This window comes from Triturus cristatus, chromosome 4_1 (genome assembly GCF_964204655.1).
Source record: "Triturus cristatus chromosome 4_1, aTriCri1.1, whole genome shotgun sequence".
NCBI classification, from domain to species: domain Eukaryota; kingdom Metazoa; phylum Chordata; class Amphibia; order Caudata; family Salamandridae; genus Triturus; species Triturus cristatus.
The window spans coordinates 453,245,340-453,259,950 of record NC_140585.1 but is presented as its reverse complement, the minus strand read 5'-3'; the positions used below and the strand labels follow the sequence as shown (position 1 = coordinate 453,259,950).

The 14,611-nt window shown below is 41.8% G+C and overlaps 1 protein-coding gene across 1 annotated transcript in view; it reads left to right on the top strand.

Annotated features, from left to right (window-relative positions):
- Positions 1–14,611, top strand: part of VWF (von Willebrand factor) — a 1,048,714-nt gene that overhangs the window by 503,977 nt on the left and 530,126 nt on the right. The window contains exons 22-23 of the mRNA XM_085652611.1: positions 5,448–5,594; positions 7,145–7,285. Of these exons, the coding sequence (XP_085508737.1) occupies positions 5,448–5,594; positions 7,145–7,285 (288 nt within the window). The remainder of the gene's footprint in view (positions 1–5,447; positions 5,595–7,144; positions 7,286–14,611) is intronic.

The following is a 14,611-nucleotide window of genomic DNA, read 5'->3' as shown; positions in this document are numbered from 1 at the left end:
ATGTGCATTGCAATGTTGCATTGTAATGGGATGTGCATGGTAAACATGTATGCGTTGTAATGCTTGTTTTGTAATGGCATGCATGGTAAAGATTGCGTTGCTAATGCTGTTTCCCTGTTAAAGGACATTTCCAGGCTGAGCTGCTTTATGGCCATGTTTTGAATTTTGTTCCCTTTATCTGCAGTGTTTTTCCAATATTTCTCCCCAGGCCTACTTATTTCCTTCTCATAGGCTTTGAGGAAATTCCCTTTTCTCTTTCAATCTCATATTTTAAGCAATACGTTTTAGGGATATCAAAGAGCATCTCTTAAATATGCTAAAATAGTATAAAAGTGATGAGAGCCCCAAAAAATAGCATTTCATGCCTGCAATGACCACGCTGCATTAGAATGTGTATTTGAAACCCTAAAGTTATATGCAACCCTGAAGGTTATATGTCCACTCTGAGGTTCTTCCATCACACTGAACTTTATTATTTTCTAAGTAGAGAAACAACAATAGGAAAGGACATTACAAAGGATCTCTTTCTTTATACACACTCAGGACAATCCTTTCTATAAATGTTCATTCATGATAAATTAAAAATGTGTACTATCTACTAATCAGAAGGGACACTACTCATGTCTGGTTAAGTCATAGTTTTATTTACAAAAGAAATGTTTGTTTATAGTGTTAATGCTTATGGATAATATTAGCTTTTTTTCTTTGAAAGCACTGATGAGGGTTGTTTTGGAATAGACCTAATTTCTCAATGTAGTTGCATTCTTTCTGCCATTACCTATGTTCAAGTGCCAACCAATTGTAACATATTTTGGAAAGACAATTCATACAATAGGTGTGGTTTAGGACACCATCGTCCTCATTTGTTTTGGCACAGTGTTTGAGAATCTTAGCCTCCTGTTGCGGTATGTTGCAACACATTAAATGAGTTTGGTGGCATCAGATTATCTCCTGGTGGCTGAAGCTACACCTGTGCAAACTCACTCATGCGGACACACACCCTACATTTAGCAGAAAGTAGCATTTGATGTGTCATTTTTTTCGTTTTTTTTTTAAGTTTGAGTTTATTGAAGGAAAAAGAAAAAAGGGGGGGGGAGGGAAGGGGATTTAATCATCATGGTAAGCAATACACATAATAAGCAATACAATAGAAGCTCTCAATAAAAGCAAATATGACAAGCATGAAAAATACAAACAAACCTATGTATAAGAATGAAAAAATATCATATAATACAATAGAATGTGATGTCATAACAAAAGGCAATAATGTAGCGAGAAAATCAAATCATGGTGGCTTACGCACCTCAACGATGTCAGGGTCTGGAGAAGCGTGTGATGGAGCAGAGGAGGAAAGATAGGATACCAAAGGGGACCAAATCAAGTCGCGTTTGTGTCATTTTTTTCTGACATGATCATTTTCACCTCTACCTAACATTCAACCATGAATTTAAGATTCATGACAGGACACTGTGGGAAAGCAACACTGGCATGTCCATGTAGCTCCGGTGTATTTATCGTATTTATACTACCCAAAAGAAAGTAGCAGACCTTCTATGGTTCAAGGCTCTCAAAACAATTCAAACTATTCACATGGATTGCATATGTTGAAATTGACACTGTGCTCTATACACTTCTAGGTCCTTCTGGCAAACTCTCAATGGAATCACTGGTTTTAATAGGGAATGTTCTTGTATTTACCACATGGCTGTCTACTCAAAGTGATACAAAGGATTTCTGCTTCTCCCAGATGTGTTCTGTTATGTGAGCCAGATTCAGCCCAGATGTGTGTCCTAATAAGACAGAGAAAAATACAAACAATGCTTTGAATTTTTATAGTGGCAACTTTCCAAGCATTGCCCTGAGCACATAAAAACGGCAACGTTATTGTGCCGCTGTGCCAAAATATTACAACTCCTGAGGTGTTAGGTTCAAGTATGCTTCAAGCACACAGGGGATCAGAGTTGGACCCTTCCTTTTTATATCGTTTTTTAGCAGCAGATATCTGCACTTCTTTCAAGCACAGTTCGTAGCTTCTTCAGGAGTTTCCATTTTGGGCCGCTCCACTATGGAGCAGGCTGGGCTAGTCAGTCACTTCTCTGCGATGTTGGAATGCTTACTCCCAGTGCTGAAAGTTTGTAACCAAACAAATTATAGAATACAGAAATCAATACACTCTGAAGTTATCCTTTGTTACATTTGAAAACACTGGGAATTTGTAACTAATGGTAAATGTTTGCCTTCTTTAGATTAATTTTGTTGGAAACAGTGTTTTCCTATACTGTGTAACATGTTAGTGAATATTGTTTGGTGTACTCAAATTCCTGAAAAGGAAGGTTATTCAGGGCTTATTTTGTCAAACTAACACATGGTGAATATTTTCTGGTACTGAGTGGTAATATTTCCATGGTTTGCCTCTTCTATTGAAGATATTAACATGTCTTCACTCCAGCTCTATTGCATTAATATGTCATGGTCCAGAATATTTCACAGAAAAGGGATTATTACTGGAACCACTTCCATATTCATTAAAGATAGCTGTAGGTTGAGGATGCACGTTCCCAATAGTTTCGGATCTTGCGAGATCACTAGGTACTGATATCTGCCTGTGTGCGTGAAAACATCCCACAACAACCTAAGCGTATGACACTGACATACATCTAATATGAATTGGATGAATAACAGACATATGATTGCAATCAGGGTATTGCAAGTTCTAAGGGAGGTCGCGATCCATATAGATTCACACGACTGCAGACCAAGTGCATATATATATTTAGGGGACTTGCAATATCCACATTACACACATTTGCAGTATTGCACACATACTTAAAGAGATGTATTAACATGAAAAAAGGAAACTCCCTCTATGCGCATATCGTAAAGGCCACATGAAAACAATTTGTTTTAGAATATCATTCAATATAAAATCCAATGAAGGAGAAGAGCATGGCTTTTGAATAGGGTATACACTGACCTGACGTGTAAGGATTTCAAAATAAACTGCTAAAATAGGATATTAGCTATGGGCGTTCCTAGCAACTGATCCTTTAAAGTTGTCCTATTTGCAAAAATACAGGAATTCCTGTATTGCTTAATTTCCTCGTTTCCATACTGGTCTCAAATTAAAGGGCATTTGGGACATTTTGGAAAACTGCAGCTATAATAATTACCATTTGCATCAAAGGTGCTATCTCTTTTTCTTCCTTGGCTACTCTAAGGTTTTGATGATTGAGTGCTTGTCCAGTGGGCTCCTGCCTCACCTATTTCATTTACTGAGAGAGAGCAGGTAAACTAGGTTGGTGCCCACAGGTGCATTACCATGTGCTCAATTTAAATTTGCACAGCTGACAGATGATGCCATTGTTTATTGCATGCAAGTTTTAAGTTCTACATCAGAAAATTATTATTTTTTAAACATTAGTGATAAGAAATTATCGTGCAATTGCTCTCTACCGTGTATTTAATTAGGGGTTTAGCTATTTTCGGGCAATAAGTCAGTCATAAACATAAATGCCGGCATGAATGAACACACTGATAGGATGGAAATTCGAAAGACTAGCATCCTCAATTAGTCATTAATTCCCCAACTAAAGATATATATATAAAGCAACCAAACCCCTGCAGCAGTTTGTCGTGCTAATGCTGGTTTTGCCGAACGGGCACCACTTATGTGAATCACAAAAATAGTCCTCCAAAGCGGACTTACATTGCAACTGTACCCCATACAATTGACGTTTTCTCTTAGTATAAAGATTTTCTGCCCTGGGGGATGGTGATTTTATTGACAGCTCACCCCCCACCTCAAGAAGCTCCACTGGTTCCCCATTTAGAAGAGATTCCAATTCAAGATACTTATCCGCGCCTACATAGCCCTCCATGACCAAGGGCCAGCATACATCCACTGCTGTTTGAACTTCCACCAACTCTCCAGAGCCCTGCGCTCTGCCTCCCTCTCCATCTCCCTCACCCACACCCCTCGCATCCACTGACGCAACAGTGGAAGGGCCCCCTCCTAACCTGAGAGAGAAAAGAAGGTACCCACCCAGTGAGGCACAGATGGTCACATCCAGAGTGAGCCCGACCCGCTGCACACACACAGGTGATGCCTGCTCTGAGGATATCATGCAGACAGTCTCACCTGATGACTGCTCTCGGGTCGCTGCAGAGCTAAATCCGGTAGGTGCTGATCCGGAGGGGCCAGGGCTGCACTGGATGGCATGAGCTGCTGTTCCAGCTCAGGATCCCCCCCCCGCTGCTGCTCCGGCCCCTACAACTGGAGCTTGTTGGCAGATGTCCGATTAACCAACAGCGTTAAATTACCCCCCTGATTCTGTGTACCCTCCCGAATGAGGCCACAGACGGGGACTTTGTGCATAATGCTATTTTATGAGTAGGCTTTATTGATATGACTCTATTGATACCTCCTTATGGCATTTGAATTTGACAAGACTTGTATTGTGTCTCTCTGTATTACCTGAAACTAAGAGCATGATTTAGAGGCTGAGAGGATACATAGCTATCCGCCATGCTGACATTCCACCCGCTGTACTGCGACTTGGGAGACCATCATGTTTCTGCTTGCAGTGCCCCTCCTGGCTCAGCTGCTGGTAACCTTACACCGATGGCTGGCATAGTTGGGTCCATCAGGGTAGGTGCATCAGATCGTCCTCTCAGTCCTGAATGGAAAAAAAGGAAAAAGACCCCCCCATACCCTATGTAAAAATTCCTAAGGTTCATTTAGTTTTCGTTTTTCCAAAACAAACTTCACATTTCGGAATTTGCATTTGGAGAACAACATAAGTCTGTTGTTTGGCCTTCTGAAACATGATGGCCGCTCACTAGACTTTGACTGGCGTCAGAGGAGCCGCCGTGCTAGTGGCTCCTCTGAAGGCACAGCGATCTCTGCAGGACTGCGCGGATCTCTTATTATGGTGAGTGCTAGCCCAGACAGCGTGGTGGATGAAATTACATCCACCGCCCTGATTAACTGTGGGCCTCCCACAATTCTTTAAATCGGCCCTAATTTTCCCTGCAGTGATTGAGAATTCACTACCATAATAAAGCCATACTTACTAATCAGGGGCACTTATTTTTGTTTCTAATGATATTTTCATTCAGTTAGTAAAGACAGATGTCTGGTGCAATGTCAGACAGTCTCACCACTGAGGGATGGATTCAGCGTACTGAAGGAGGGAATGATAACAGGCAACAGAAACCATGAGTCTCATCCCTGAGCAATCGACATGTCAATGATATCAAGATGTGTCCAACCTGTAGAGAACTGAAAAATAATTATAATTGATCCTGTTTGTCTGAAAGTGGCTGTCGAATGGAGAAAGTAGAGACTTGTGACAGTGCTAATGATTGTCAATTGTATACATGATCATTTCCGATCGGTCTGTGCGACCCCTTCCGTTATATCCAGCCTATTTTCTTTTTTTTCAAAGGTAAACATCAAGAAACCTCTGAGAGAGGATGCTGATTTTGAAGTATTGAAATCTGGCCGCTACTACATTCTACTCCTGGGCAAAACGATTACTGTCACTTGGGATATGGGAATGAGAATCTCGGTCACGCTGAAAGAGAACTACAGGGTATGTATAGCTCTCTGAGTTTCCTAAAACAGCATAGGAGCTTGTTAACAGCTACTGAGCAGGACACAGCCACAGAACAGTTACACTACCAATCGAGATTTTGTCAAACCCAACCATTATGAAACCATGGGGTTTGGACTGAAGCTTAGATCCCGCACAATATGTTGAGATTGGAGTTTTTTTTCTCCTCCATAATTGTTGGGCATATCAGCAACAGCCGGCGATAATTATCTCTTTGCGCGCTTAGCGCGAGGATAATTATCACCGGCTATCGCTGGATTTTATCGCTGAGATAGCGCGCTATCAGCGACATTTATCTCCAAAGCAATAAAAATCCAAGCGATAGCTGCTAAACGTGCGATCGCACAGCGAATGGCGATAGCTTGATGATAGGGCAGGGCAGACTTAGCCATAACATCCACCTTCCATTGGATATAATGGCTAAAGTCAGATTAAAACCAGGCGTAAAGACAGTAGGGTTAAGCGCGGTTAGCGCTACTTTTCTTAACACTGTGCAGGTTAGCGTGCAGAATAATAATAGGAGAAATGTCGGTTAGCAACCTTTCCCAGGTTATTCTGGTGAGGAACGCCCACTTTGCATCTCATTAGAGATGCAAAGCTGGGCGTTAAGGGAAAGGGCGCTGAGGCATGAGAACACGCGCTAACGTGTCTTTGCTGATAGTGCGATAGAATTATAGCCGCTTTTCGCCCGAAAACGGACGCTAAGCAGCCCCTTGCTGATATGCCCCTGTATTTCTTCTTTAACTCCTTCCCTGCTCATGACGGAACCACTCCGTCATGAGCCACGGGCGCCGTGTGCTCATGACGGAGTGGTTCCGTCATGCTGCGGCCGTTGGCGGCCGCTCCGCCCACGTGGTACTGATTCCCCGCCTGTGCGGGCGATCAATGCAAGCGGGCGGAGTCGTGACGGAACCACTCCGTCATGAGCATAGCGCGCCCGTGGCTCATGACGGAGTGGTTCCGTCACGAGCATGGCGGCGCCGCAAACCCCCCAAACACCCCCAGCGCCGCGGCAAAATTCGTGCCGCGGCGAAGGGGTTAATACATTTTCGCTTGAATGTATTTTGGCCACAATGTGTTGCTTCCTATTCAGTGAAAACGTGCCTTTTCCGCAACAAATATCAATTGTTTACAATCTGAACTCACCATAGTTGCTCATTGGCATCCATTTCTGTGTTGGATCACTGTTTATTTTATGTCTAAGTACCACCTTTTATGTTGCATTTTGGCAACTGCACAATAAAACCGTCCATGTTGTCTAGATGCCAAAATGATTGCCCTGCAGAGGCGATTCGTGTATCTCTGTGGAACTGCAGGTGCCCTTAAGAGATGTTTAGTAGAGCCGGCTGAACTATAGTCTGTGTGTCTGTCATTGTCCCTATATTTACCTATGTGAATAAAAGCGTGATTAAGAGAGATCTATATAAATCAGCAATGCAGCATCAGCCCTGGTATACAGTCTGTTCTAGATCATGTCCGTCCGCAAATGCGAAGAACCATTCATTTGTGTTTTCATTCTTTTCCACAAGGATCTCGTCTGTGGCTTGTGTGGAAATTTTGATGGCGTGCAAAATAATGACTTGGTGAGCAGTAATAACCAGCTTGAAGTCGACCCTCGTGACTTTGGGGATTCTTGGAAAGTTAACACCCAGTGTGCCGATGCCACAAAGGTGAATATGTGCATATCAATATATTCCCAGTAATGTTTTTAAGGTACTTTGTTTGTGTAGGGCACTGGCAAAATATTTGTTATAAAAGTCAGGCGTTTTAGCAGCTTGAGTGTCGTAAAGGACTTATGTTTTTCATGTTTTGTTTTGGTGTAGATTCACACAAGTGCCACAAAGCCAAAGTATTAATGTGGGTTTGTGGATTCACCACTTGGTAGGAAGCAGATTGGTGCATCACATCCCCCCACAGTTGTTAGGTAGTGGGCGTCTTTACCAATTGTTGTTGTTAGTAGAGCAGAACAAACATCTCATATTCAAATTGAGCCTTTACTCCAGGTACAGCTTCAATTTGAATATTAGCCGAGGCCTGGTTGACCCTAAAAGCACAGATCCAACCCCTTGCAGGAGCAAGAGATGAGACTTCAAGGGTTGGCTGAGGTGAGCACTTTTGAGACTGACACAGCCTGGCTTCCAACCCTCCGATCCTTACAATACATTTAGACCCTGTCCGATGCTCTGTTATTCTGCCAAAAGGGTAGGGATAATGACCTCTGCCGCCCTGGCATTGGACTGCCTGCCCTATTTAGATAGCCCAAACCTGTCTGGTGGAGAGCTTTGTGAGCTGAAGGTCTGCTGTGCATGTCTCATTCTGGACCTAGACCCGCATTTAAAGTTGGAAGGATAGCCTGCCATCCACCAGGGTGGCAGAGATCATTAACTACTGCCGTCTATATTTAGCGATCTCTTCCAGCCTGAAGAAGAGCTATGTGGCTCCTGAGAAGGTGCTAAAAGTTTGCTTTGAAACTCTGAAAGTAGTAAAACAAAATGCAATTGACCCTGGGTGCTATTTCCCAGGGTGTGGGGATTATTTATTTTCTGCTTGAGACCACCATACTTTACCTAATGATCCTGAACAGAAAAGAATAGTACATCAGGCCATTCCCTATGAATAGGGTGGATGGTGTGATGTACTAACACCCACAGCCCAAGTCTTCTAGTGGGGGCACAGCTGATGAAATGATGATGGCCCATATGACCGTATATGGAGTGAGCAGACAATCATTTAGGCAGTCAGGATACCCTTGCACTCTAAATACTAAAGGAGTGGCACACCAACGCCCGCACTGCCACACTTGACCGCCTGCTGCCTGCCTGATTCTGAGTTTTCTCGTTGTCTGGCGGGTGGTCCTTTGGTGTTCCCATTGTGGTGCCTTTAAAAAAGGCACCACAATGGGCAGCCAAAAGCAAGTTCCTGCACGGCATGGACTATTAGGTCCATGCCGTGCAGGAACTGGCATGCATTTAGACAGGGGGGCACCATGTGCCCATGGGCTGAGGCACCAGGGGGCCCTGTATGGCCCCCTTAGTTTCCTCACCGCCAGCAGTTTCATGGTGTGAATAGAAGCCATGATACCACTGGCAGTGAGTAAACTCATAAAAGGCTGCGGCCTCACCAAGCATGTCGTGGCCTCACACCTGGCATTTGCGGCGGTCCCATGACGGTCTGACCACGGAAGTTGTAGCTCAGCGGTCGGACCTCCGATGGCCGCTGCACCACTGCTGTTTTGGCGATCTTATGGACCCCCAAACTTGTAATCTAGCCCTAAGTTACTTCTATGGGATACTCTGAAACAAATTGCTTCAAACCTTTGCTCGATGAATTGGTTGCCATCTGAGCTAATCTGTTATGACCAACTGCTTCTTCTCAGCATTCTCTCCTATCAAAGCCTCACCTATCATGAGACCACTCCTTTTTGTCACACTTCAGTTTCTGGTATTGACCAAATATTGCCGTAGTAGGGTTTGAATTTATTTAGAGTATGACACCATCATCACTCTACGTTCAGATCAAAGTACAACAAGAAATGTTCCCTATACTTTACCATATGGAGGTCTTTGCTCCTACTGCATAGTCTCCATCTGGAAAAGTACATGAACAAATAAATAAAAAAGTTTATTTAATTTAAACTAAAGTAAAATATTGTTATGTGAAATATTAATGTAAATACATTATATATAAATATAAATATATATATATATATATATAAATATATATATATATATATATATATATATATATATATATATATATATATATATATATATATATATATATATATATGCATATATGCATATATTTAAATGTACAGCAAAAGACAAAAAATGCAACAATGCTATTAACTTTAGTTTGAATGTATTCTTTAATTATTTTAAGTATATTAAATTAAATTATCCTTCTAAACTTTTGTATTATGCTTTAAGATGTTAAAAGTAATGTGTAGAAGAAATTGAAAATAATTAAATTATAGTTTTGTAAACATAAAATGTTATGTTATTGATTACATTGGAAAATGTTTGCTTTATAATTAATAATAAATATGTATTATTTTTAGATTTTTTTTAAAACACTTAAATGTATTAAATATATTATTTTTTATCTATTTAAAATAATTTAACATTATTTCTGTAGGACGTTTATTTAAAGTCCCTAACTCCATTATATTCTATGGGAAATTGTTGCAGTATCAGTAGCTGAATTACTTCATACACTCTTGTATGTAGAACCACCGTGCACATGTTTAGGAACTGGACCCACAAACATACCTGGGTCGTTCCTATCTCTTAAGCATCTTCTTTTTTTAGCACAAACTTTATTGCATTTTTGCTATAGTAAAATAGACAACATTACAGGAGAATGATGCTCAACATAGTAGTACATATGATTGTGTGCTAATCACAACACATTAACATATTGAGTACTTTAGTCTACAGTTGAAGATATGTCAGATCATGTACTAATAGTGACCATTGACAAAAAAATCTATTACTTTAATTTCAATCTCCACCCACTCGGATCCCTACCCAAACTTAACACTTCTGTGTGTCTGTGTGACCATCAAAATAAGAAGGAGGGACGGGGGGAGAGGATGGGAGTGCCTATGTGGGTGCTGTGCAATATATTTATGAACCTTGCGAATGCTGGTGATGATGGGAGCCACACTCTAAACCAATGGGTACCTGCTCACTGGGAAGCCACTGTCCACCCCCCGATCCAAAGCTTGTGCTTTCAAGCTCTCCAATAAATCCCATTCTGTGGAGATTGGGGTTTTTGGGAGTCCCTTAAATTAATCCCGCCTATGGGCTACGCTTTTGGTGAGGCCCCACTGGCAATGGTCTTCCTGCCAGTCTAGCAATCTTAGGGCTTTCGGAGAATCATGGTACAAACTTGAAAGTTAATCAGTCTTTAAGAATGGATTGTGAATATGCATTCATCATCAGAGTCATTGATCCATTTTTCTCCAATTAACTTCGGGCATTGGATGCTCTTCATCAGGAAGAAAAGCTATGAAAAATATAAATAAATGGAAGGAAATGGAAATGAAAATCTGCACGGTGATGTATGAGTACTTTATATTAAGAAAATGACTACTAAGTGCTTTCTAAGTAGTCATGTTTTTAATATAGAAAATTTACTCTTTACAATGGGGATTTTATCTTACAGTCGACAATTGGTGCACAGCAGAAAGTGGTGGGTGTCTTATTATTTTCCCATCTATTTTCATTTCCATTTCCTTACTTATAGTTGTTTATATTTTTCATAGCTTTACTTCCTGATGAAGGGCACGCAGTTACCAAAATGTATTGGAGATATAAGGAATGCCATTTAATTCCGCAGATACAATGTTATATAAGCATGTTGGATGCATTAAGAAGAGTGATTAACTTTCGGCAAAAATACATAATTGTTATGTTGGATATGTGGATCAATCATTGATTTGGATGATGAATGAATATGTACTACAAATTTATAAAGACAGGTTAACTTTCAAGTTTTTGCCATGTTTCAGAAGATGTTTAAGAGATAGGAACAATCCATGCAGGTTTGTTGGTCTGGTTCATTCACTGGTGGGCAGTGGGCCTACATACTACAGGATATGAAGAAATTCATTTTAGTTGATTCTAATTGTGTCTCAGGGCAGAAGGCACGCTGCTGCAGCATAGAAACGTGATACTATTGAGAACAATTCTTTTGGGAATAGTTTGTATTATTTTGGGAAGACGCTTTTTTTTAAGTGCAACTTAGCAACCCTACTCTTATTTAAATACCAGTGATTGACCATGTGTGGTGCTGGACTTAGTACTGATTTTGTTTGCCGTAATTGTTTTGAGGTGCATTTTCTGAATACCATTTTATAGTACTTTTTGTAGTACGACTTTAGTACTACAAAACGTTCTACAAAATGCAGTTTGTGAATCAGGCCAATTGTCTTCAAAATGAGCAAGAGTCAAGTTACAATAACATGGCCACTGAAAAGCAAAGTTCTTCCAGGTAAGTGCCTTGATACACCTGTATTCAAAGATGGCCACCACACTCTAGTTCATGTTTGTTCTTGGGATCTTTATTACATGAGCAGCATCTTGGTTTGGGAAAGATATATCAGCTAGTCACCATTTTAGTTTCCATCTAACAATATAGAATGTTACTTAAATATGCACTGAGCAGTTGGGCATCTAGGCACAACTTGGACCGAGTGGGACTACTCAAAATACCAGGTCTTAGCCTTCTTGCAGAATTCAAGATGTGAGGAGCAAGCTCTAAAGTGCAGTGGCAGTTCGCTCTATGTGATATAGGAGAAGGCTCGACCACCAGATCTGGGTTTCCATATGCTTGGAATTTGCGCAATTAGGAGTATGGATGAGCAGAGGTGACTGGAAGGCTTTTGAAAGCAGATGGGATTGTTGAGGTATGCTGGGTCAGTGTTATGCAATGCCTTGAAAGTGTGGATGAGGAGTTTGTGAATGATGTGCCAGTGTAGGTCCTTTAGGTGTGGTGTGATGTGAGTGTAGCTTGGGGTGTTTAGAGTGATTCTGGCCACCAACTTCTGAATAGTCTGCAGCCTTCAGGTGAGTTTTTTGTTTGGCCCTGGTATAAAGGGTGTTCCCATAGTCCGGCTTGCTTGTGACCAGGGCATGCATGACAGTTTTCTGGGTGCTGATTGGGAGCCATTTGCAAAGATCCTCAGCATCTTCAAGGTCTGCAAGAAAGAAACGGTGATGGCATTGACTTGGACAGTCATGTCAATTCATGTCATTGATGATCCTGAGATTCTTGGCGTGGGTGGTAAGGGAGGCTGTTGGCCCTACCTCTGTTGGACACCGGTTGGAGTTCCGCGGTGATGTGCTCTTCCTGAAGATCCTGATTTCGATCTTGTTGATGATAAGCTTTGGATAGTTGGTCTTCATTCAGTAGGCGATTTCAGTCATGGAGGCATTGAACTTGATCTAGGTACTTGGCAGCCATTTTGTCTGTGAGGGAGAGAATCAGTTTTGCGTCATCGGCACAGGAGAGGACATTGAAATTGTGAGAACGGATGATGCTGGCTAGAGGGATCATGTATTCATTGAAGAGGGCTGGGCACATAGAGGATCCTTTCGGAACCCCGCAGATGAGGACGCAGGGGTCTGAGGTGTACTGTGACAGGCTTACTGACTGGGTCTTTCCAGGCAGGGAGGAGCAGATCTATCAGAGTGCTTGTCCTTGGATTCCGATGCTGTGTAGGTGTTTGATGAGGATGGGGTGGGAGACTTTGCTAAAGGCTGTGGAGAGGTCCAGGAGGATGAGGGCCGCCGTGTCTCCTCTGTCCAGGGTCATGCAGATATCACCTGTGGCAGTAATGAGGGCAGTTTCCATGCTGTGGGGCTCTGAAACCAGACTGGGTGGTATCAAGTAGTTGGTGGTCATTGAGGTATTTGGTTAGGTGTCGGTTGATGAGTTTCTCTAAGACCTTGGCTGGGAATGGCAGAAGGAAGATCGGGCTGTAGTTGGCGAGCAATGAAGGGTCCACAGTAGGTTTCTTCTGCAATGGGAGGATAGTTTCGTTTTTTCGAGCATCTGGGAAGGTCACAAAAGAGGTAGAGGTTCTCAGAATGGGTGTGAGCATGGCACTGATGGGTTGTAGTCCCCTGGAGCAGACATAGTGGGGGCAGCGGTTCAAATGGGAATTCTACCCATTGCATATATAAGCTAATTATGTTCAAAATGTTGCATGAACTGGGCCCCTAGATACTGCTGAAGGATAAGGACTTTAAGTTTTATCCAGTGTTCACATTTTCCTGTCTCCAGTATCGCAATAAAACTTTGTTGCCATTTCATTACTTATTCATTACGGAGAACATGGGACTTAGCCACAAGCAAAATGCCTGCCAACCTGTGCTCTTATCACTCTGCCTCTCAATCAGCTGGCTTCAGTGCATCTGTGACAGTTTTTACACAAGGCTTCAGGTCAGCTTCTCCTGCACTATGTTTTTCTCATTTACCAGCAGACTTTGTTGTCTCTGGGTAGGCTTGCCCCTTGATTTCTACACCTTGACACTGTTCTCACATTGACTCATCATAACACTGTCTCTTCCCGCCTTACCCATAGCAAATAGAGGACCCCTTGTCCTTCAGATTCATGTATGGGTGAAACTGTCTGACAAAATTCTGAAGGCAGTACTTACCACACAGCAGAATAATATACTGTAGGCATCACTTCTCGTCAAGTTTTGGTTTGTGATGGTCAACTGAAGAAGTTCAGCAAATGACAAGAGAGCAATCTGTTTGCTTCATAGAAATGAAGATTCAGACAACTTTCATGATATATGTCGTGCAAATCCCTCAATCTATCCTTCTTTATCTATTCTGGATCATCACATGAAGTGGCACCAACACTGGGGAGTGAGCTCTGATCTGTATGATTTCCTGTTGAGTGGGATATTTAGTAATCCCACTGAAGCATGCTCATCTACCCATTGCCAGAACCATCTTGGAAGACTTACCCACTTTCCTTCACAGCATGACAAAAGATTAAAAGAGACCTTATTGAAGTTCAGCTACTTTACAATTTACATGAAAGGCTCAGGTCTTACTAATACTTGCAAGTGGACGGGCTGAGCTTCAGCATCTTTCGCTGGAGGTGTGACCAGTCTAGAAGATATATTATCATCATCCTTTGAGACTGTCATATTTTTGTTCTCCGATTTGGTCCTCAATGAAACATGCTTGTGGACATAGCTTTAAGACATCAGCAAAGAAAGAGCTGCTCCATTAAGTTTCAGACATTAAAGGTACAATGCTACACTGAAGATGCTGGTTTTCCACTACCATAGTGTTAATAGAGTGATTGTAGTGGAAAACAATTGTATGAACAAGTCTAGGAGAGTGGCTGAGAGAACCTATGGCAATTGCCACTCATGAACCCCTGATATAAAAGTTTTAAAAAGCCTCTTCTCATATTTAATCGGATTTGTTCAGATATGAGGACTTTTCTCATGGATTAGTATACTTAC